Source organism: Tiliqua scincoides, chromosome 2 (assembly GCF_035046505.1).
Source record: "Tiliqua scincoides isolate rTilSci1 chromosome 2, rTilSci1.hap2, whole genome shotgun sequence".
Lineage (NCBI taxonomy): Eukaryota > Metazoa > Chordata > Lepidosauria > Squamata > Scincidae > Tiliqua > Tiliqua scincoides.
Genome location: NC_089822.1, coordinates 184,624,624 through 184,650,065, shown reverse-complemented (window position 1 = coordinate 184,650,065; position 25,442 = coordinate 184,624,624). Strand labels below are relative to the sequence as shown.

General features: G+C 44.0%; 1 protein-coding gene and 1 pseudogene across 1 annotated transcript in view; both read left to right on the top strand.

Annotated features, from left to right (window-relative positions):
* SLC22A4 (solute carrier family 22 member 4) overlaps positions 1-25,442 on the top strand; it is a 91,642-nt gene that overhangs the window by 46,528 nt on the left and 19,672 nt on the right. The window contains exons 2-4 of the mRNA XM_066614646.1: positions 10,825-10,928; positions 14,382-14,536; positions 22,153-22,324. Of these exons, the coding sequence (XP_066470743.1) occupies positions 10,825-10,928; positions 14,382-14,536; positions 22,153-22,324 (431 nt within the window). The remainder of the gene's footprint in view (positions 1-10,824; positions 10,929-14,381; positions 14,537-22,152; positions 22,325-25,442) is intronic.
* On the top strand, positions 5,490-5,609 carry LOC136643218 (5S ribosomal RNA; annotated as a pseudogene).

The window sequence follows — 25,442 nt, the reverse complement described above, 5'->3', positions numbered from 1 at the left end:
CCCTCCCCCTGCATCCCGTCGGCCTCACCACTGCTCCCTGTTCAACTTCCTGATACACACAAACCCCTCTCGTGCCCCTCCCCCTGCATCCCGTCGGCCTCACCACTGCTCCCTGTTCAACTTCCTGATACACACAAACCCCTCTCGTGGCCCTCCCCCTGCATCCCGTCGGCCTCACCACTGCTCCCTGTTCAACTTCCTGATACACACAAACCCCTTTCGTGGCCCTCCCCCTGCATCCCGTCGGCCTCACCACTGCTCCCTGTTCAACTTCCTGATACACACAAACCCCTCTCGTGGCCCTCCCCCTGCATCCCGTCGGCCTCACCACTGCTCCCTGTTCAACTTCCTGATACACACAAACCCCTCTCGTGGCCCTCCCCCTGCATCCCGTCGGCCTCACCACTGCTCCCTGTTCAACTTCCTGATACACACAAACCCCTTTCGTGGCCCTCCCCCTGCATCCCGTCGGCCTCACCACTGTTCCCTGTTCAAATTCCTGATACACACAAACCCCTCTCCTGCCCCTCCCACCTGCATCCCGTCTGCCTCTCCACTGCTCCCTGTTCAACTTCCTGATACACACAAACCCCTCTCGTGCCCCTCCCCTGCATCCCGTCTGCCTCAACACTGCTCCCTGTTCAACTTCCTGATACACACAAACCCCTCTCGTGGCCCTCCCCTGCATCCCGTCTGCCTCACCACTGCTCCCTGTTCAACTTCCTGATACACACAAACCCCTCTCGTGCCCCTCCCCCTGCATCCCGTCTGCCTCACCACTGCTCCCTGTTCAACTTCCTGATACACGCAAACCCCTCTCGTGCCCCTCCCCCTGCATCCCGTCTGCCTCACCACTGCTCCCTGTTCAACTTCCTGATACACGCAAACCCCTCTCGTGCCCCTCCCCCTGCATCCCGTCTGCCTCACCACTGCTCCCTGTTCAACTTCCTGATACACGCAAACCCCTCTCGTGCCCCTCCCCTGCATCCCGTCTGCCTCACCACTGCTCCCTGTTCAACTTCCTGATACACGCAAACCCCTCTCGTGCCCCTCCCCTGCATCCCGTCTGCCTCTCCACTGCTCCCTGTTCAACTTCCTGATACACGCAAACCCCTCTCGTGCCCCTCCCCTGCATCCCGTCTGCCTCTCCACTGCTCCCTGTTCAACTTCCTGATACACGCAAACCCCTCTCGTGGCCCTCCCCTGCATGCCGTCTGCCTCTCCACTGCTCCCTGTTCAACTTCCTGATACACGCAAACCCCTCTCGTGCCCCTCCCCCTGCATCCCGTCTGCCTCTCCACTGCTCCCTGTTCAACTTCCTGATACACGCAAACCCCTCTCGTGCCCCTCCCCTGCATCCCGTCTGCCTCTCCACTGCTCCCTGTTCAACTTCCTGATACACGCAAACCCCTCTCGTGCCCCTCCCCCTGCATGCCGTCTGCCTCACCACTGCTCCCTGTTCAACTTCCTGATACACGCAAACCCCTCTCGTGCCCCTCCCCTGCATGCCGTCTGCCTCTCCACTGCTCCCTGTTCAACTTCCTGATACACGCAAACCCCTCTCGTGCCCCTCCCCTGCATGCCGTCTGCCTCTCCACTGCTCCCTGTTCAACTTCCTGATACACGCAAACCCCTCTCGTGCCCCTCCCCTGCATGCCGTCTGCCTCTCCACTGCTCCCTGTTCAACTTCCTGATACACGCAAACCCCTCTCGTGCCCCTCCCCCTGCATCCCGTCTGCCTCACCACTGCTCCCTGTTCAACTTCCTGATACACGCAAACCCCTCTCGTGGCCCTCCCCTGCATCCCGTCTGCCTCTCCACTGCTCCCTGTTCAACTTCCTGATACACGCAAACCCCTCTCGTGCCCCTCCCCCTGCATCCCGTCGGCCTCACCACTGCTCCCTGTTCAACTTCCTGATACACACAAACCCCTCTCGTGCCCCTCCCCCTGCATGCCGTCTGCCTCATCACTGCTCCCTGTTCAACTTCCTGATACACACAAACCCCTCTCGTGGCCCTCCCCTGCATGCCGTCTGCCTCATCACTGCTCCCTGTTCAACTTCCTGATACACACAAACCCCTCTCGTGGCCCTCCCCCTGCATCCCGTCGGCCTCACCACTGCTCCCTGTTCAACTTCCTGATACACACAAACCCCTCTCGTGGCCCTCCCCCTGCATCCCGTCGGCCTCACCACTGCTCCCTGTTCAACTTCCTGATACACACAAACCCCTCTCGTGGCCCTCCCCCTGCATCCCGTCTGCCTCACCACTGCTCCCTGTTCAACTTCCTGATACACACAAACCCCTCTCGTGGCCCTCCCCCTGCATCCCGTCGGCCTCACCACTGCTCCCTGTTCAACTTCCTGATACACACCAACCCCTCTCGTGGCCCTCCCCCTGCATCCCGTCGGCCTCACCACTGCTCCCTGTTCAACTTCCTGATACACACAAACCCCTCTCGTGGCCCTCCCCCTGCATCCCGTCGGCCTCACCACTGCTCCCTGTTCAACTTCCTGATACACACAAACCCCTCTCGTGGCCCTCCCCCTGCATCCCGTCGGCCTCACCACTGCTCCCTGTTCAACTTCCTGATACACACAAACCCCTCTCGTGGCCCTCCCCCTGCATCCCGTCGGCCTCACCACTGCTCCCTGTTCAACTTCCTGATACACACAAACCCCTCTCGTGGCCCTCCCCCTGCATCCCGTCGGCCTCACCACTGCTCCCTATTCAACTTCCTGATACACACAAACCCCTCTCGTGGCCCTCCCCCTGCATCCCGTCGGCCTCTCCACTGCTCCCTGTTCAACTTCCTGATACACACAAACCCCTCTCGTGGCCCTCCCCCTGCATCCCGTCGGCCTCACCACTGCTCCCTGTTCAACTTCATGATACACACAAACCCCTCTCGTGGCCCTCCCCCTGCATCCCGTCGGCCTCACCACTGTTCCCTGTTCAACTTCATGATACACACAAACCCCTTTCGTGGCCCTCCCCCTGCATCCCGTCGGCCTCACCACTGTTCCCTGTTCAACTTCATGATACACACAAACCCCTCTCGTGGCCCTCCCCCTGCATCCCGTCGGCCTCACCACTGCTCCCTGTTCAACTTCCTGATACACACAAACCCCTCTCGTGCCCCTCCCCCTGCATCCCGTCGGCCTCACCACTGCTCCCTGTTCAACTTCCTGATACACACAAACCCCTCTCGTGGCCCTCCCCCTGCATCCCGTCGGCCTCACCACTGCTCCCTGTTCAACTTCCTGATACACACAAACCCCTTTCGTGGCCCTCCCCCTGCATCCCGTCGGCCTCACCACTGCTCCCTGTTCAACTTCCTGATACACACAAACCCCTCTCGTGGCCCTCCCCCTGCATCCCGTCGGCCTCACCACTGCTCCCTGTTCAACTTCCTGATACACACAAACCCCTCTCGTGGCCCTCCCCCTGCATCCCGTCGGCCTCACCACTGCTCCCTGTTCAACTTCCTGATACACACAAACCCCTTTCGTGGCCCTCCCCCTGCATCCCGTCGGCCTCACCACTGTTCCCTGTTCAAATTCCTGATACACACAAACCCCTCTCCTGCCCCTCCCACCTGCATCCCGTTTGCCTCACCACTGCTCCCTGTTAAACTTCCCTGTTCAAAATATTATTCTGGGCAGGTTTTTTTCCTCCATATACAGGTATGTCCCCTTATTCGCAGATCTGTTATCTGCAGTTTCACTTATTCACTGTTTTCTGTGGGTCCCCCCCACACCCATTACCTTTGTTTTTCTTTACTGTACTTTTATTGTATTGCTTAAGCAAGACACTGTTTCTGTGTTAAGGTTCAGTTAGTCTCCTCCCTCTAGTGTGCAAGCTCTCTGCCTGCATGTCACATTCCTGTGTTAAGCAAGATACTGTTGCTGTGTTGAGCAAGAGAATAAAATAAAGCACAGTAAAGAAAAAAAAGAGGGTTCCCCCATATCCACCAGGGGAGGGGGAACGGAACAGCTACAGATATGGTGGGGAGAAATGCCTGAATATTTTCTGTGTCTGAAAAATAAACCACGTTCACTGAAATCTGCAGAAGACTGAAAATTAGAAATTAGAGATGAATTTCTGCTTCACAACAAGTGATCCAACTTGTGGCTGATGTTTTCTATGTGCAGAGCTGTACTGTACACTTTACTTGCTGCTTCTAATAAAAGAGAAGGACTCCAACAAGGTTGTAATCCAAGCTCTGTGAGAGTAGATCTCTCTGTTGGTATTGCTGTGATTAATTTGCTTTCATTTGAAACTTTGTTGGCCTAAATCTGTAGAGCATTGATCTTATCTTCAAGTGCTGGCAACAAAACTTGCTGGCATAAGATTAATTCCAAAGCACAGGGCAGTGACAACAAGAATGTTTTTATCCTAGACCACAGGTGAGTCATCTTGCAGGCTGCAGCTGTATTGCACCATGATGATCTTTTCAGAAGGGAGAAAAACATTATTACTAATCATTGCATTTATTTACCACTTTTCTGCCTTGGAAAAGGCAAGGTGGCTTAAAATATGCAGCAAACTTTTTGCCAAAGATTTTTTTTAAGCAGTATTATCTCAAAGCTTTGATAGTTTTCATCAAGGGTCCACAAATGTTGACCTAGGATCAGCCTAGGTGAAATGTTAAACATGTTATTGTTTAGTTAGGAGCTTGCTTTTAGTGTAAAATAGAAGTTGCATGAGGCTGCAGTACAGAGATACGGGTTAACCCTTTACATTTGTGCCATTTTCCTGTCTAAAATACCCTCCCTGAAACTGCAGGGTCCGCCCCCCTTCCAAAAGTTTAATACCATGTCTAGTTTGGCACTAAATAGCCTCCCAAAATGTATAACTACCACTGACCTTGCCTCTTTCCCAGCTCGGGTGAGGTGTAGGAGTTTGTATGATAACAGACTAGAACTCTGGGGAGAGGCAGGATCTTGAGTTCATCTCAACACTGTGGTCAGGACTAGCCCACTCCCCTTTCTCCCAAGTTTCAGACATGGGGGTAGGGCATGAGTTTTTCCCTAATGCTGAGCATTGGAAAAACTTAAAAGCAGAGAGCAAAGTCCAGTGTGGGGCCAGGGATGAGTTTGTCTGTCCCGCCACATCCAATTTTTCACATCATGCTGCGAAAGGCATTCTGTCGTGGTGTGGTGATACTGATTGCATTCGGTAGAGTTTTTGGAGTAGCATGGAAAACTGATGCTTCTGCCAACTTCTGTGCTGGCTGCTGCTGAGGTTTTAATTGAATTGGGCAAGAAATGTGTTATTTTTTGCAGACAGACTTTGAAAAGAATTTTGCTTTTGTTTCCATGCTTTTGTTTCCAGTACAAATATGTACCCTGCCACAACTTAGGTGGACAGTAGAAAGGAAGGGAGGCATACCTGGTTGTGGCTAGTTGTGCAGTCAAATCTATTTCATTCACGCCTGAAGCTTCTATTGGCTCTATGTGGAGGGGCAGTAATCTGAGTTTTACCAGGTATACAGCAACTGTTACCCTGCACATGCCTGATCTCGTCTGATCTTGGAAGCTAAGCAGGGTCAGGCCTGGTTAGTACTTGGATGGGAGACTGCCTGGGAATACCGGGTGCTGTAGGCTTATACCATAGTCTTTCGAGACTGAAGGTTGCCAACCAACCAACCAACCATGTCCCACCTCTTATCCACATCAAAAATACTCGATAAAGATTAATTCTGCATACAACTTTGATCTCCCCTGCCCTTTTTTTTCTATTTTTTCCCTTTCATACAGTGACAATATATGTGGACCCAGTTCCCATAGCTACTTGAAAAAGGTTAAGAGGAGTGATTGTGGCTTGTTAGAAAGAAATGTGCTGTCTTGACTTGCATTCCTTACATGATTTACATTTGCAACTACAAAAAGGAAGGTTAGGTTAGGGTTGTATGTAGAATAAATCTTTGGTGTTTTTGATGTGGATAAGAGGTGGGATGTTTACTTGGATAAACCCTGGATTAGTGCCTCTCCACATAGAACCTGAGGATACTTCAGGCATGAATGAAATATATTTAAGCAACATGTTGTTGCAGTAAAAATAATGGCAATGCAAGATTATCAAGCCCTTCTACAAGGTAACTTGTTTTCTGTCTGTCTGCCCACAGAAGGGGGAAGATATTAAACAGATGAGTCCAGCTTGCCAGCTAAATGCTTTTCTCTTTTCTTTTTGGTCTTTCTTTCTGATATATACAGAAGTGTTGGGGTGGAGAAAACAGGTCATGATTGGCATATTAGCTTATTCTCTCTCTTTCCCTTGCACATTGGTATGTGTTGATGTCCCATCCAATTATTCCAACTCCCTTCTAATGCCCACTTTTGGCTAATTAACCCTGTCTTCTTCAGAGAACAGCAGCTGAGGTGTGCTAAGGAAATGAGTAGAACTCCTTATCAGTTTGAGCAATTAACAGTAATTTATTGCTCCAAACATAGACACTCCCTACACTTCCTCTTGTCCAGAGGCTTTCCCTCCCCAAAACTCCACTTAACTTAGTGGGTAAAGGTCTGAAGGCTCCAGTCCAAGTCCACAGTCTACAGAGCACAGTCCAGTCTTCCCAGTTCAGTCTTCCCAGTATCAGTCCAATGCAGCAGAGTCCCTCCTCTATGTGTCCAGCAGAGTCTCTCCTCCAGCAGGGTCCTGTAGCTCCGGGTCCCGTAAGTCTGGGGTGTCCCATAGGTCTGGGTGTAGGTCTTGGCTCCTTCTGAAGTTGCCTTTTATCCTTGGATGTCCCATTATCCAAAATGCAGCTCAGCTGTGAGCTACCTTGTTAGCCCATGACCATTCAAAGTCCCACCAAGGTCAAATGAAGCTCAGGTGTCCATCAGAGTCTCCACTGGCCTTGATTCATTATAGCTGTGGAGCCAGCCCTGCCCTTCCCAGAGCTGCCAACTAGCTGTCAAAACATGGGAATTGCTGTCAACACCTCATCATCCACCTGATGATCTTCTGATCTTCCATTACAGTTGACAGCACTGTAATGAAACAGTTGGAAACCATTCATGGACTTCCTGTGCGTGAAGGGGAAAATGGATCTAATGAATGATGGAGTCGATGAGTAGATAATTGATATATAGAAATTTTTTTTGGTGAAAATGTATCTTGAAATAACCAATAGACTCTTTAAGATGTGATACCGCATGTTATATGACTTTGTAGAAGAACAAAGAAATGTAGATTTAGAACTCCACGCTTGTCACACAATTTTCAGTATCTGTTTTCATTTTTACTTCTATTTCTGTTTCTAATTTTCTGAGTTTGTATTTGTTATGTTTTGGTGGTTTAAAATAAATTATTAAAAAAGGACTGCAATGAACAGCATTGTACCCCCTTTCTGCTGGGATGTTTTTTATTTTTATTGTTGTACGCTGTTTGAGCTCCTGGAAAAGCGGTTTATAAATCTTTTACATAAATACATGTAGATGACACATGCCTCCCTGAACTTTACTCAAAGTAACTTTAGACTTTATTGTCAGATTTGCTGCAACAGCACCAGTTTTGCTGTGGTAAACACACAGAAGGATGAAAGGGAGATGCATGGTGCATTTCAACATGTTCGGAACACATGCCAGGAAAGAACGAACAAACTTGATTTCCTGGCACGCAATTATTACACGTTTCAGAATCTTGAGTTGACACGTCTCTTAGTGTAGTATGCTTACAACAGCGTAGCTGTAGCAATAATGGGCATTGTGCAAAATGCTTCTCGGAAGATCACTTTAAGGACAGAGGCAAGAAGGCTTTTCCAATCTATGCAAATACTAAGAGAAATCCTTTGTTCCCATTTCAATCCATATCTATAGAATCTCTTAGAACATTTCAAAACATTTATCTGGTATAATTGCAAGTCAGGGTTTACCAACAAGTCTTGGCAAGACTTAAGATTCACTTGAGCAACTTGTTTGGTACAGGGCGGATGTCTCAGCTTCCTGAGAAAACAGATGCGTTTTACAAATGCTCAAAGGGAGACTTTGAGCAAAACAAACCCTTTAAGTTACCATAAACTTAAAGGGTTTGTTTTGCTCAAAGTCTCCCTTTGAGCATTTGTAAAATGTATTTATTTTATTTATGTAAAAGATTTATAAACCGCTTTTCCAGGAGCTCAGTGTACAACAATAAAACAATAAAAATAAAAAAACATTAAACACAATAAAATAAGAATAATTAAAACCCTATAAAGTTGATAAAAGCAATAAAGCCATTAAAACAGCACAGAATAAGGAGACTGATGCATGCTAATTAAAAGGGGATCCTTAAAAGCATGCTTCCTCCTCAGAAGTCATGTGAAATAGGTGTAGTTCTTAAACGCTTTGGAAACTATATGGGGGGGGGGGGTTATCCTCAGTTCTTCCGGAAGTTGATTCCACAGATGTGCCACAACAGAAAATGCCCTGCACTTTCTTGTCATCCTCTTGGTTTCAGATGATGGGGGTATGCTAGGCAGGACCCTTTCTGACTATCATCAGGGATTGCAGGATTATACAGGACAAGGTGGTCTAAGGACTGTCATGAATAAGTCCATATTAGGCCTAAGTTGGCATGAGAAGCCTGGACCAAACTAAGAAAGTGTAACTGAGAAGTTGCTAGCAGTTCCCAGCTACAGGAATATGGGTAAATAAACAAAGAGGAAGGAATGTGTTCTCTCTCCTTGGATGGCCAGGAAGGACAGATAACAAGAATTAGGACCAACTGGAGTGCTTGACACCTTAGCAGAAGGAGAGTCTCCTTAGCAAGGGTGATTGAGTGCAGCTGTGGATCTTCAGTTGGGAGGGGTAAGGACTATGAGGGGTTAGCAACCAGGCCAACTTCGAGAAGGTTCTGTTCATCAAGGGTTCTGATTGGACAGTCTAATATTAATGAAGTCACCTCAGTACTATTAGCATAAGAGATATAATTATGAGGGCCCAGGGGGTGTGTTAGGAGGTTCCTCTTGGACAGAGAGTTTTAGGCGCAACGATCTGCACGCGTGTAAGCTCCATTGTCCATCATGGGCACCTGGCTGCATAGGTAGCCCTGGAGCTAAGAGATCTACAAGAGTAACTGACCCAGGTGAGAGATAGGTATTAATAGAGATAGCCAGCTGGCTTTATTATTTTATTGCTGGTATGTTTCCTAGATGTTTATGCCGCTAGCATTTGCTGCCTTATTGTAGTATGTGTAACCATATGTACTTAATAAACTAAAATATCCTTTACTAAGTTGTTTCATTGTCTGTTGGGAACAAAGGTTCAGAATCCTGCCTAGCTGTTCAGCAAGCTACAAAGTACTCGTTGAGGTCTAGTAACTTGAGGACTGAGGCTTTAATTAGAGAAAGAGCTCAGTGCCTGCAAGGGATAGTATTACGCCTAGAGGGTCTCAGTGTCCCTGGACTGAGGCACTGGCATGTACAGGGTGGTGGCAGTACTACCGGGCAGGGGGCCTTGAGGGTTTTGAGGTTCAAAAAACCAAGAACCCTAAGTCTCCAACCCCCGCCCTTTGTTTATGACAAGGACCACTATAGCTGTGGCCAGTACCTGGCAACCCAGGCACAGCTGCAGATCTAGGAGGATTCCTAGACTATGTACCTGCTCTTTCAGAGAGAGTTTTGTTCCATCTTTATCAAGTTGTAGATATAGTGCCTGCATCACAGCCTTCTGAATCAGGAGGACCTCTCTCTTGTCCAGATTTAATTTCAGTTTCTTAGTTCAGTTTCTTAGTAATCAAGGCTCCAATTGCTTCCAGACAGTATCCCCTTGAAAATTTGTGGAAAAGAGGTGGAGCTGGGTGTCATCCACATATTGGTAACATTAACTCAAAATCCCAAGATGACCTCCTCCAGCAGTTTTATTTATTTGATTGATTGATTGATTGATTGATTTATACTCCACCTTTCTCCCCAAAGGGCACCCAAGGCGGCTAACAATCAGGTTAAAAATACAAAACAACAGATAAACATTAAAAAGACAAAACAGTTTTAAAAAATTAAAATAAAATACATGGATAAATTGCATGAGGGACATAATAGATCCCTGCAAGTCAGCAACCAGAGTGCAAAATAGGTATCCTCCAGTCTCACCATCTGGGTTCAATCCACCAGGAAGGGGCAGAACCACTGCAAAAAGTGCCTCCAGCCCCAGCCCAGCCAGCTGGTCCAGAAGGACCATGATTGGTGTCGAAAGTTGCTGAGAGGTCCAGAAGGACCAACACGATCCCCCTGTCCAATTCTTGGTGCAAGTCATCTATAAAGGCAACCATCTCCATCTGTAGAATGGCTTGAAATTGAATTGAAAGTGATCCAGATAATCCACTTCTTCCACAATTCCCTAGAGTGGAGACACCACCGCCTGCTCAATCACTTTCCCCAGAAATGGGAGGTTGGACAATGGTTGGAAATTATCCAAGACCATTGTGTCTAGGAAAGGCTTCTGAAAGAGAGGGCAAATTACCTTGAAGGCTTTTGGTAGTGCCCCTTCCCTTAAGACAAGACTATACTACCCTTCCCACCTATTTAGCAACCCCCCTCCGTCATAATAGCCATGCTGGGTAAGAATCGAGAGAACAATCAGCAGGCCTCACATTTCAGAAAATTCTGCTACATCCTTGGGCCATGTAGACAGGCAAGTTACTCAGGGAATATCTATTCCTTGTCAATGCTGAGTCCAGGTCAAGTCGAATTTGAGTGGCTTTATTGGCAAAGTGCCTCTCTCTGCTATTTAGTCAGCTGCCGGTTTAGATGTCATCAGTCAAAAAACAATTGAAATCATGTTTCTGATCCAAATAATTGCAAACTGACATTAAATTTGTTTTGCTTTGTTTCTGTTGCAGTGGAATCTGGTATGCGATGATGACTGGAAAACACCCTTAACCACATCTTTGTTTTTTGTGGGTGTGCTGCTTGGATCCTTTATATCAGGACAACTCTCGGACAGGTAAAGTACATATATTCAGCTAGCACTGTAGTTTGAACTAAACAGAATGGTGCTTTGTTTTCCATCCCTGATTATTTGACTCAAAACCAGGCACGCTCACTTGACAGTATGTCAACAGAGTTGAAGCGGTCTGCCTGGCTCAGGTACAATTCTTTCTTTACTTTTTGGACTTTCACTGACATACCTTAGGGGAAAAAAACACATGTAGCTTCCTGGCTGCCTCATCCTATGTATGCATATCAAGTATATGCATACTTGAAAATGCATAAGAACATAAGAACAGCCCCACTGGATCAGGCCATAGGCCCATCTAGTCCAGCTTCCTGTATCTCACAGCGGCCCACCAAATGCCCCAGGGAGCACACCAGATAACAAGAGACCTCATCCTGGTGCCCTCCCCTACATCTGGCATTCTGACTTAACCCATTTCTAAAATCAGGAGGTTGCGCATACACATCATGGTTTGTACCCCATAATGGATTTTTCCTCCAGAAACTTGTCCAATCCCCTTTTAAAGGCGTCTAGGCTAGACGCCAGCACCACATCCTGTGACAAGGAGTTCCACAGACCGACCACACGCTGAGTAAAGAAATATTTTCTTTTGTCTGTCCTAACCCACCCAACACTCAATTTTAGTGGATGTCCCCTGGTTCTGGTATTATGTGAGAGTGTAAAGAGCATCTCCCTATCCACTCTGTCCATTCCCTGCATAATTTTGTATGTCTCAATCATGTCCCCCCTCAAGCGCCTCTTTTCTAGGCTGAAGAGGCCCAAACGCTGTAGCCTTTCCTCATAAGGAAGGTACCTCAGCCCCGTAATCATCTTAGTCGCTCTCTTTTGCACCTTTTCCATTTCCACTATGTCTTTTTTGAGATGCGGCGACCAGAACTGGACACAATACTCCAGGTGTGGCCTTACCATAGATTTGTACAACGGCATTATAATACTAGCCGTTTTGTTCTCAATACCCTTCCTAATGATCCCAAGCATAGAATTGGCCTTCTTCACTGCCGCTGCACATTGGGTCGACACTTTCATCAACCTGTCCACCACCACCCCAAGATCTCTCTCCTGATCTGTCACAGACAGCTCAGAACCCATCAGCCTATATCTAAAGTTTTGATTTTTTGCCCCAATGTGCATGACTTTACACTTACTGACATTGAAGCGCATCTGCCATTTTGCTGCCCATTCTGCCAGTCTGGAGAGATCCTTCTGGAGCTCCTCACAATCACTTCTGGTCTTTACCACTCGGAAAAGTTTGGTGTCGTCTGCAAACTTAGCCACTTCACTGCTCAACCCTGTCTCCAGGTCATTTATGAAGAGGTTGAAAAGCACCGGTCCCAGGACAGATCCTTGGGGCACACCGCTTTTCACCTCTCTCCATTGTGAAAATTGCCCATTGACACCCACTCTCTGCTTCCTGGCCTCCAACCAGTTCTCAATCCAGGAGAGGACCTGTCCTCTAATTCCCTGACTGTGGAGTTTTTTCAGTAGCCTTTGGTGAGGGACCGTGTCAAACGCCTTCTGAAAGTCCAGATATATAATGTCCACGGGTTCTCCCGCATCCACATGCCTGTTGACCTTTTCAAAGAATTCTATAAGGTTCGTGAGGCAAGATTTACCCTTACAGAAGCCATGCTGACTCTCCCTCAGCAAGGCCTGTTGGTCTATGTGTTTTGAGATCCTATCTTTGATGAGGCATTCCACCATCTTATCCGGTATGGATGTTAGGCTGACCGGCCTATAGTTTCCCGGGTCCCCCCTCTTTCCCTTTTTAAAAATAGGCGTGACATTTGCTATCCTCCAATCTTCTGGCACCATGGCCGTTTTGAGGGACAAGTTGCATACCAAGTATAAAACATCAGTGATAATTGGCCCTTGGTTTATTGCCTGACTTGAGCCCCAGTGTGGGGGAGGGGGAGAGAGAATGACATTTAAAGAATGAGTCTTACTGAACTATGCTGCATTTCTGATTCCATCAATTATTTCTGTATTTATTACCTTTAGCTATATCTGATTTACACTCTGCTTTCTATCTATGAAGAAGAATCTTCCTGCATTTTAGCAAACAGGCATACTAGACTAGGAATGTTTAAAATAAAACCACTAGAAATCTACACAAGGATATGGCCTATTAACATTTTAAAACCTAAAACCTTAAATATTAAACTCCATTTTATGACCCAGTTTTATCTGGACCTTGGGCCTATGGAACATGCATTCTGGCAGTGCATGACCCTTTACAATGGCACAAAAGCCCGGCTGCTGTCATGCACTTCCAGTTTGCTGCTACAAATGGGGAACAGTGCGCCACTCACAGCAGTAGCTCCCAAAGCCCCTGCTGATGTTCATAAGTTGGTAGCGGAGGCATGTCATGAGCAGGAAGAGTTTCAGGGTGGGAAGGGGATGGATCCCAGCAGCAGTGACTTGCACAGGATCATGTCCCCTCTTTCCCAGGTCACCATGCTCGTTTTCTGATCTCGGGTTTGTACCAACAAAATAACTGGCATGGGTCCAAGGAGACCCATAGGCAACTGGGTAGTCTACCAGGGTGTAAGTAAAAAGCATTTGACTTAAAGTAGATATTTTTACTTAAATCCTGCTTGCTGTCCAATCTCACCACCGCGATTGGTTACGGTGTGTGCTAAGTTAGCTCCTATAGTGGAGGGTAGGTTTGGGTGGTTGGTTAAACACGTAAATAACTATTGGCTTAGTACTGGGCCAAAAGCCTTTTCCATGTGTTAGCACTTCATAAAGTTAACCACACCCCAATCTAGGATTGGTATCATATAATCCCAAATCCTTTATGGCTGTGTTTCTCAAACTGTGGGTTGGGACCCACTAGGTGGGTCACGAACCAATTTCAGGTGGGTCCCCATTCATTTCATTATTTTATTTTTAATATGTTAAAACTTGATGCTACCCTGGTAAGTGACTGCATTTGGGGAAATGTCACAGATCTGTCCATTTAACATGCTACTATGAAGATACTTTTAACAATGATAGTCAGTGGGACTTTCTCCTGGGTAAGTGTGGGTAGAATTTCAGCCTAGAAGTGTTAAAAAATTTTCTACTTGATGATGTAACTTCTGGTCACGACATCACTTCTGGTGGGTCCTAACAGATTCTCATTCTAAAATGTGGGTCCCGGCACTAAAGGAGTGAGAACCACTGCTTTAAGGTATTCAGTGGATGTTCAGTAGAGAGCATATACTATTGCCATCTGCTCACTGGGCAGTGTATTTCCTAAAAATTAACTAGGCACCCTATACTCTCTAGGCCGGTCATTCCCAAAGTCCTACTTGGAGTTTGGGAACCCTGTATTTGCAGGGGAGGGGAGGGGGCAGCAAATTTGGAGGCAAACCAGTGTTGGTGGCACCTGGCAATAATTATGCTGTGAATTCATTTGCAGTTTTCTTGCTTGTTTGTCCTTCTCTTTCCCCCCAAAAGGTTTGGCAGAAAAACTATCCTATTTGCAACCATGGGTGTTCAGACAGGTTTCAGCTTTCTGCAGATCTTCTCAACCAGCTGGGAAATGTTCACAGTGCTTTTTGTTATAGTTGGCATGGGGCAGATTTCGAACTACGTTGTGGCCTTCATATTAGGTAAGAACAGTTCCATTTTACTAACTTGTCTAAATAAGATGTATGTCTAAGGATCATCATTTAGTAAATAACCCTGATGTTTAGTGTTGTATTCCATACATAATCAGCAAGACAATTTTTTATGAGATCTCATTGCATCAATATAGACAAAGTTAAGAAATACAGGTGAACATTAAGCAGTACAGGTGAACACTTGGGATACCTACAGAAAGGCAGCAGAAAGCTGGATAGAAGAATGCTTCTCAATGTTTCAAATGAGGCACAGTTGTTTTCACCTGAAAATGGTTGTCTAACGCCTTAAACTCATAAGAGGACAATAGTTTTAAGAGCTTAAAAGTTCACAGAACTTGACAAAAACATAGATAGTGTAAGAACAGGTGTTCATTTTTTCATTATAAAACATAATTGGCATAGCTTGATCTGAAATCTTTATTACATCACTAGGGGCAAAATTAGATCTTACTAAGGAAATACAGGGTGCTACAACGTCTTGTAATACACAAATTCGAGGGTGGGTGGAATTTGCAGACAAGCATGAGCAGGTGATTGGGGGCTGTTTAAACACCTCCCTCATTTGACAGTGCTTCACTTGCAAATCTCTGCCCCCCCTTCCTTCTTGAAACCAAAGAAGCCCAGCTGTTGTCTAAAAAAACAAAAAACTTGCCAAGGAGGACATTTGTCAGGTGTGGCAAATGCACAGTTCCCTGCATTAGTGGCAACATTCCCTACTTGAGTGGTAATCAACAGGCCCATGCTTCAGAAATATACATTTGCTGGTATATCATGTCCTTTTGCCATAACACCAGCTGTTGTAAAACCAAATGAGGTGAGGTGAGTTTATCCTCACTGCTGATGTTTAGATAACAAGTTAGTGGTTTGTTATCTTAACTCTTTCAGTTAAAGCAGCAAGTCTGTCTTTTTCCCCTTAGGCAGGCCTGCGCAACTTGTAACTCTTCAAGCTGTATCCACCAGCCTTGGATTGTACCTACCAAGTCCTTTTCCCTGTGTTTTTTAACCCCCTTTTTCCTTGTGGGTCACCATCCATGTCATTAGCTTTTTGAATGCCATATTGTACAGCCTTGTTATCCTCACAGTGTTTGGAGAAAGGGTGTGATTCTTTCTCTATCTTAACTTGAATCAAGCATATTCCTGTGACAAGGCTGATTCATTAACTTTGGATCAAACATGTTGCAAGATCTAGATCTCTAAGCATCCACTAATTTTGTAAGACATGAATCAAGCCGAGGTCAATTTAAAAAACCTACATTGCCCTCTCCCAATGCTCAAGATGCAATATATAAAATATTCTTAGTTGTGTCCCTAAAGAGAACAGGCATTTTTTAAATGTTGCACTCCTTTGGACCCTGTACTCCATGCATCTCCAACATTTGTCAATGCAGGACACTCAAAAATTCAGCTTCCCACAAAATATGCTTCTCTTGCATATGTATTCTCCGTGCTCTTAATATTGCTTTGTGCTGTACTTCACAAAGTAACATGATCAAAAAAGAAAGCTTCCTGCTTCGAAAGCCTAGTAGTCTGAATTGTAGCAGTTGGAGAAACAACCAGAGGAGGGGAAAGCAACTTCTTACCACTCGAAGACAGTGTTGGCATGGTGCAGTTGAGAAAGTATGTGGTCACTCTCGGCTTAAGCTGCTTAGAAATAAATTGCTGTTCTTTGAACATTTTTTCCCCATTTCTCAAATTACTGAACTTTAACAAATTTAAGCTTTCTGTTCACTAACATAGTCCTTTTCCTATTTTGCAAAGTTTTCCAACAGTTTTCAACTGTCTTTGAAAATGCATGTACAGGTGTACACTGATCTGACTCACCATTAATATCAAGGTCAACCTTTAAATACCTTACTGCAAAGAAAGAAGCATCAAAATCCAATTTCCTACCTGTTAAATAATTATAATTTCATTCCACTAGACTTCATTATTCACCCCTTTTAGTGGCTGAATGCAGTATAGCTTCTATACCAATGCATTCTGGGGAGATAATGGAAGAGCAAGAAACCTGCAATTGGGTTTTCAAAGCTATTTTTCCACTGATTTGTTATCTGCTGAATTTTTTTAATTCTACTGGGGGTTCTGGAACAGAACCCCCAGTGGATAACAAGGCACTACCTTTGACCCCTCATCATGAAGATAGAATTGGGATGTTTTTGTTGATTCATTATATGCTGCATGATATGGAAAGGAAAGAAGAGAAATGTTGTTTTCTATGTGCAGAGGCAATTATGAGTCTTGGTTCTCAGGCTTGCACCATTTTTTTCCCACTTGGACAAACTGGAATGGAGAAGAATAGTGTACATCACCAACATGCTTTTATTAAAAAATAAATAAATTTTTGACACCTATGTTAAAAACATGCATCTTGTTTATGCCTTGTTATGTAATAAATGCTTGTACAAAATAAGTTTTGTAGCGGCTTACAGCCCAATCCTGAGCTGCCCGGCACGCAGGACTGCAGCGGCACTGTATCTAGCTCATCCTAGGCAGCCACTGCTGCCTTCTCTGGAGAAGGGGACTTTCATTCCCTTCCCCCACATAAGGCGAGTAGCCCCACAATGGGACTACTTGATTCTATGGCAACCCAAGGGTCGGCTTAGAAGCAAGAGCCTCTGTGTCAGGTGGATGACCTGACACAGAGGCTAAGGATATGGTGGAGCAAAGCTCAACTCGTCCCACCCCACCTTCCTCTCCCCCCGGCATGCCTCCCTACCCTCTCCCAGCCCTCCCTCTGCCTCTCCCCCTTCCCCAGAACGCCTTCTCTCCACCTGCCCTCAGGATCCCACCTACCTCTCCACTGCCCGGTGGTTCACACAACTGGAGAGTGGCGGAGCTTTGGTGCTCCACCGGTGCTAGCCCAGCGCTGGCTAGTACTGGGGTAGCAAAAGTGCTGAAGGCCACAAATGTGCTTTATGGTACGTTTGCGACACTGCATGCTGGTGGTGAGCCAGAGTGTACTGCATAGGATTGGGTCCTTAGACCTCTTAGAGCAGTAGGGACCATGAAGACATACTCTTTTAGCATCTTAAAATGTTCATGGTGGATTTGAGTGAAATATGATTTCATTTTCATTCTCTGGCTAGCAACAGGAACTAAAAAGAACAAATATTTTTGTTAATAAGTATAACAGGTGCTTATGTCTTGTCACGTTCTCTGCTTGTTCTGATTTTTCTTTTCATGAGTAGAATTGGACACATCAGTTGATTTAAAAGGGGTTGTTCGGGGTTTGGGTTGTGATTTTTAACTGCAGTCCAGAGCCTACAGAAATTGAATTGTATAGTCAGAAATCCCAAACACTCAACTGCAGGAAATGCTTATGTGAAAAATCTAATAATATGAACTTTTGTAGAATTGCATGGCTTTGTCAATATCCATGATTGCCTCTTTGGGAAGAATGAAAATCATACTCTAAAAATATTTTGATAGGGGAGAGAGTTGGGGGCACCTGTGAAAGAAGAACTGGGGTGCATGGGCCCAATTTAAATGTTACCATAACTTTCATGGTTCCCTGCTCTACTTCTCTCTTCATTTACACACTAAGGAAAGAAATGAGTAGCTTTCTCTTGTGGTTTGCAGCACTATTTGTTCATAAGTCCTATATAAAACCAGAAACAGAAAGCTGTAGTTTGTTGCAAATTATATATTTAATTCCATGCACGGAGAGGGAGGAGTGGCTAAAGCCAAGGTTCATCACAGCTTGTGTGCCCAACAAGTCATAGTTTGTCCGTGCATCTGATCCAAGCTATGGTGAATTTGTGGAGTAGGGGGAATAGGTTTATAAAGATGCACAAACATGGACTGGAGCTACGGAAAGTGGTGGTTGGTGTGCTAAATGAGTATTTTACAACCGCTGACTGCTGAAATCCACATCCAGATTCAGATCTTCAGTTGGATATGCGTAGAGTTCTTTTTATGTTCCTTTCAGTTAACTTTAGGCCTGAAACTGTAGGAATTGTTTGCCCTAAAGAACAAACTTTTTGGCTTTCTGAATTGTGTGGGTATCGTGAGTTGTGCATACCTTACATTGTCCTGTAAGCAGATCCCTGAGGTTTTCGTATCTTAACACTGTTGATACACAATCAGGCAAATTCTGTATAATATGTATCTTTGTAGTTTTCAAAAAGTGTTCTTTGGAACTCTGCGGTTCCTAGAAGCTTATTGAAGTATTTTCATGGGAAGATCTCTAATGGTAGTTAAGCTGCATTTATCAGTTATTGCTGATCTCCTTTTGAGATCTTTGTGGTATCTTATGCATTTGTTATTGCTATAAACTATGATCAGAAAGAAAGTTCTCCCCTGACTCTAGCAGTTTTAAAGGGGGCTTTCAACAACTGACTCATAACATAACATTTTCCCGCTTATTGCCTTGCTCATCTTATTATGATGGTACCTGAATGGCTGTGGTTGTCACTTATCCAGATGTCATCTGAATTTGGGCATCAAGTCATTTGACACAAAGCATGTTTAATGAGCCCAGATTTTGTTTTGCATTTGGTTTCTCATGTAAAGTTAGAAACCTCTTTCTCTTCTGATCCTCTTCTTTGTTCCCATCTGAATATTCCACGTAGTTTCATGATGGGTAAGGCATACAGTAAGATACATTGAAGAAAATGCCTGGAATCCTAGAAAGAACCCCGGTTAAGTTCTATTGAGATCATGTATGTGCCTTAGCAAGTGGAGTTGTCTGTCAGATTGTGCCTTGTTGGACATGGTGAGTGGGTCCGTGCTGGATCTAAAGCATGGATTTCTCTCTGTCTGTTACAGAAGTGTAGAATTTGCTATAAGCAGTTTGCCAGATGTCATAGGGAGCTATAGTTTTGCAACCAGAAGCTCAGACAGAAACTCCTTGAGTGCCCAGAACTATCTTACCTATTCTTTGGATCCTGATCAAAGTGTGTTTTCTTCCATGAACTCTCAAATTGAGTTTGCCTTATTTTATGGGTGTAAGATAGTAGTTGTCAAAACAGGCTAATGGAAACTACCAGTGATATTCAAGAGCTTTATTCAGAACGAGCTCTTGAATATCACTGGTAGTTAGAAAATCATATGATAGACAAGAAATGACATGATGAACAAGAGCTTTTGGACCTAAGTCCTGTATAAGAAAATCTTGTTAAATGAGGGCATTTCTGAAGGGATATGTCCGGAGTGCGGACTGTTTCTCTTTTTTGTTTTCTCTGTTTTCTTTTTTTAGCGTCCAGCCAATGGAGTCACTTGTTTGGAATTCAGTGTTAGCTTTATAAAAAGAAACTGAAATGTAGGATTCAGTGAAATACAGTGAAATAGGCAGTAGATTAAGACAATGTTAGTTACCCATTGTTGAAAACCTCATTACCAATGAAGCATTCAAGCATGTTAATTGTTAACATTTGTATGTTAATTGTAATATTGTTTTGCAGAATGGACAAAAATACAGAACTAGTTGCTGAACCCGTTGCATCATCAAATCCAGGGAGTCAAAATGTTTAAAAAATTGGATTCGGTTGCAGTTTGGTTTTATTAGTATTTTTTTAACCAGTTCAGACACAAACTTTAAAAAGTGGGTTAGATAAAAAAGAGAGTTTTAGACTGGTTTTAAACCACTTTAGATACATTTCATGCAGAAGAAAATCAAAGTCGTTATACTGCATTGGTACTTTGTATTGCATTGTGCATTGTGTCACAATGCATTGTGACTTTAGGAAATGAATACAGTAGCTTTTTTGATTTTTAAAAAATTACTTTAAAATACTGTTTTTAATTTTAAAAATCCTTACAAACAAAATATATACAACTGGATGACGCATTGGAAAATAGAATGCTAAGCATACAGTTAGAACCTGAATACCCAATTACTGAATCATTTTCCTTGAACCACTGGTTGCCACTTTTGTGTTGAGAGTTTGCTGTAGTTCAAGGCAACTAAGGGCCCAGTCCTGTCCAACTTTCCCACATTGATGCAGCTATGCCAGTGGGGTGTGCGCTGTATCCTGTGGTGGTGGGGGACAGAGGCCTTCTTCAGATGAGGAAAAATTTGTTTCCTTTCCTCAGGGTAGCATTGCAGCTGCATCGACTATGGAAAAGGGTTTAGCTAGTTCAGACTGAGGCAAAAACCTGTGGCTCAGAAAGACTTTCTGAACCTGAACTGAGGGTGACAGGTGAAACAACAGCAGGCCATGAATACACTTCACTCTGTGTGGTGGGGGAGTAATGCACAACTTGGTGCCACCAAACTTCCTTGGACGAAGGTGGTGGTTCCATTTTTGCAAGACTTGAGAGCATTGCTGTGTGGGGGTTGTGGTGACAAAGGGCCAACCACATAAATTTCTCTGGGCAAAACAGGGTTTCAAAGATGGAAAGAGGGCTAGGAAGCAAGTTCTTAGCATGCATTGTAAGCGGTACCCTTAAAGGGAAGAGAGCAAGGAAGAGGAGCTGCATTTTTTGACTGTAAGGAAAGAGGGAGAGAGAATCATCCCCTAAAGTTAGCTGAGTAGCTTGCACTTGCTTTAGCAACTCCAGTAGTGCTTGGGCAGATAGTAGGAAAGAAAGCTGGAAAAGAAAGGGGATTCCTGAGCATTTCAGTCTTTTCAACCTGGCACAAATAACATTTGACAGGGAATTCTTATGGGTAACATGTTGTGCATTTGTGCTGGAAGTGGACCTAACTGCACCATAAGATGATAAATGCAGTTAGGAGCAGGGCATGGTTGAGATTTTCCACACTTGAACATTTTCTGAATGTTTGATTGCCTTTCCAAGTGGAAAACAACAATAGAACCAATCCTGTTAGTAAATTCCTGCACAAGAATTGATTATTTGTTATGGCTTTTTTTTTTTCCTTTTGCAGTTGATGGTATTGTAGAATAAACTGCCACAAGATATGGGTGCTGGCTACTAGCTTAGATGTTATTTAGAAACAGAATGAGACAAATTGGTGGAGGATATGTCTTGTTGGTGGTTCACAGCTAGGCTAGCTAAAGCCTTCATGTACGGAAGCTGTGTGTTGCTAAATGTTGGTTGCTAGGGACCCATGGAGTGATAGTTACTTTTATGTGAGTACCCTGAAGTATTTGGATGGTCATGGTTAGCAACAGAATAGTAAACTATCTTGTATTTGGGCTGACCCAGCGAAGGCAGTTCTTGTGAGATGTTGAAACGCATTCTCAATAATGATATGCTTATACAGTACTTACTAATCCCTTCCTAAAGATAAGATTCCACCCCATCCCCCAATGGTTATAGCATAACTTAAACAACACAGGGTGCAGTCCTAACCAACTTTCCCACACTGACATAGCTGTGCCAATGTGGCGTGCACGGCATCCTGCAGTGGAGAGGCAATCAAGATAAGGTCATGTTCGTTACCTTGACTTAGAACTGCATTGCAGCTAGGTCAGTGCGGGAAAGTTGGTTAGGATTGTGCCTATAGTTACACTTGCCTGATGCACCAGCGTTTTTAAGCTTAGTCTAAATTTTGGCCAGATCTCTTTTGAAATGCTGAAGCAGAAATGGTTCCATTTTGTTACTGTTACTATTTTTGCAATAAAATGCAATTAAGGTATTTGGGGTAAAAAATTTTTAAAAGAGTTAAGATGCTAACCCACACTCCTTGTTTTGCACAGGCACAGAAATTCTTGGCAAATCAGTGCGTATTATATTCTCTACATTAGGAGTTTGCATATTTTTTGCAATTGGCTACATGTTGCTGCCACTATTTGCTTACTTCATCAGAGACTGGCGGATGCTGCTACTGGCTCTTACTGTACCTGGGGTATGCTGCGTTCCACTGTGGTGGTGAGTTTGACTCTTCTGAAAGGCGTTCAGCTTCAGAATTGTCCCCTCTGTAGCTGATAACCTTCAACTTGCACTGTTATGTAACCAGCTGGATTTCAGCAGCCTTCGATTTCTGTGGATATATTTCTCCCCTCTTGCATTTTGGCTGCAAACAATTGCCTTGAACATCAAAACACACCGTTTCAGATAAATTATCTTTATCCTGACTCCGACTGATTCTACTGGTATGGTTGAGTGCATCCTGTGTTCCGCACTCCAATGCTATTTAGAAATTCTTTTTGGATTATATGCCTCTTTAACCTCCAGCTTGTTTGTTGTCTTTGCCAATTTCTGTTATTGCTGGATGAGTTTTCTTGTACAATCTTTTCCTTTCTTAATCTTGATCCACCCACTTTTTCTCTGGGAATGCAACCACAGATCTCCCTGACAGATGCATTGCGATGACAGAATGCAGGGCACATGCTCTTTTCAGGAAAGTCGCAGAAAAGCAGTGTGGTTTAAATCTGCTATGCCTCTTTTTCCAGCTCAGATATATAATTTGAGTTGGGCATCTACTGTATTTGAGGTATTTGTTGGATCTTCTACTACATAACCACACTGCACAATTTGTTTGACATATATAGATACAGACAGGTCAGGGAACAGCATTGTAAATAAAGCAGATTCTTCTCTAGTGATGTAAGTGGTGTTATGATAGAGATGGATCTAGCCTAGTAAAACTGCTGAATAGAGATCCACTGTGACCTCATAATCCCTGCATTGATTTCTGCGTGAAGAAGCAGAAGCTAATTTGACTATTAAGATTAGAAAGACATTGAAAAGGCATAGACTGAAGCAAACAACATTGGTATTTGCTTTGGTGTTTGAACTTCATGGTCACTTAACATGGGTATGTGATGTTGAATTTCTTCAGTATAGCCTTCTAAATACTTCCATGTTAACTGCATATTTGTTCACTAGTGTGTTGCACATTCTTTTTGTCTGTAGTCCTTATTCCCAGTGCCCAACACTATGTTGGTGCTGGATATTCAAACAGTAACAGTTCTTCCTTCATCCTACAAATGGTATCTCTTTCAGATACAATGAACACTACTGGAACCATTTTTGTTACGATTTTAATTCAACATGTTTGTTTCAATGCATTCTCTGTTAACATCCGTTTTCTTTCTGTACCCCTAGTACAGAGCATTTCCTCTTTCTTTACCACCATGGGGAGCTCAGAACCCTCCTCCTCTTTTCACTCTATAGTTAAGCATTTGTCTGTGTCTCTCTGTATCCCATACTGCGGTCTCCTTTCTCCAACTATATACCACTACAGTTTTACATTCTTCCTCTTTCTCACCCAGACATTCTTTTTCTTTCTTACCCAGTCCCTGCACTCTGCTTACCCATCTTTTTGCTCCCCATAACATTGTCTTCTTTCCACTACCACAGGTCTCTACATACTCCATCTCTGTCTTCTTTTTCTTACTTTGGACTATCTTTCTGATACCTCTCCCGCCCTCTCTCCTTATCTCAAGTTCTGCAGCAACAGCACCCAAGGCTTTTACTCTCTCAGCAGTTCACATAGGGAAGGTGAAGGTGGGTCAAGTAGATTAACTGGCTGGTTGCAACAGATTAGAAAATTTAGTGCAAATTCCACAATTTGTGAAGAGGAGCAAAGCAGACCTAGTGGAATAGACTTTTCTAATCCCTACCTGCAATTTTGGATGATCTTTAGATGTTCCCATAAAGAGGTGGAAAAGACCACAAACAATGGGCATTTGGAATTCATTTATGGGATCTTAAATAACTTGCAGGCCTTAGGTCGTTCTGGCTTGATGTAAACATAGTTCTACTTTAGAGTAGTTTGTGCCTCTTGATGTTTTGACTTGAATATTGATTCAGCAATATGATATTATGTGGAACTAATATTTGGTCTCAAACATTAGCAGGTACAGATCAGCCTCTTTAATAATGAGAATGAGAATGGTGGTGTTCCCTTTTTAAATACCTTTTGCTCTCAGAGATCTAGTTTACTAAAATAAACGCATCATTTTCAGCTGCTAGGGATTACAAGGGAGCTGTATATTGTGAAAAGTTTTTAAAAACCCATTGCTCCAAAGGTTTTATTAAACCTCTTAATAAATTAAACACATATTCTTTCAGATGTAACTTTACTCTGACAAAAGAAGAGAAAAAAGCTGCAACAAAATAGTTTGACAAATACAGTTTAATAATTCTTTACATCATGACATTAAAAAACACGATTGATGGAATAATTTTATGTCTGGATGGCAGCCATTATTTTGTTTTTGTACAGCAATATGCTCCTAATTATTCTGGCTAAGCTTTATAATATTTTAGCTTACTGGACATGTGTGTAGTCTCTTCTTTTCCATCCTCCTTCATGTTAGTCAAATGTGGGAAATTTTGTATGGTGCCTGGATATCAAAGTCCCTGAACTCATAACTTGTGCTGAATGATACAAAGACTAGCTAAGGGAGCCCATTTTTGTGAAAGCCATAACAGGTGTCTTTAGCAAGGAGCAAATAAAGGTAAGTTTTCCTTTTCCAATTCTGGCAGCCAGGTAACACCTAATTGGAAGAAAATGAATTGCAACAGGTTGAAATCCAACTGGATTCTCTGTTTTCAAGTTTTTGTATGATGAGAAGTCAATTTACTAGGTCAGAAAGAGCATTTATCTTATTATAAAATGGCTGCTTATTTTTTATTTCTTTATAGCGCTGATCCCATGAGAGCCTGTGGCCCAGTTGACCAAACACAACCAGAGTTGTGCTTGTGGGGTGGGGGAATGGAGGTCCTTTTAAGTGCGTGCTTTATTTCTTGGGCTATGTTGGTGCTTGGAGAAATCCTGGACATTTGAACCCATTCGTTCATTCATCTCAGTTCCATCTCTAATGTATTTAAATTTAACTTTTTTCCGTCCCTCAACACTGTGCCAGATATTTGATGCAGCCCTTTGTCTGAAAAGTTTAGAGACCCCTGGTCTAGATATTGACATTGAAGATACAAGATGGAGAAGGAAGGACGGGGAATGGAGACAGGGTATTGCAACTGTTCCAGTTGCAACTACTTAACCTTAACTACAATAGAGAAAGGAAACATAAGACCTAGT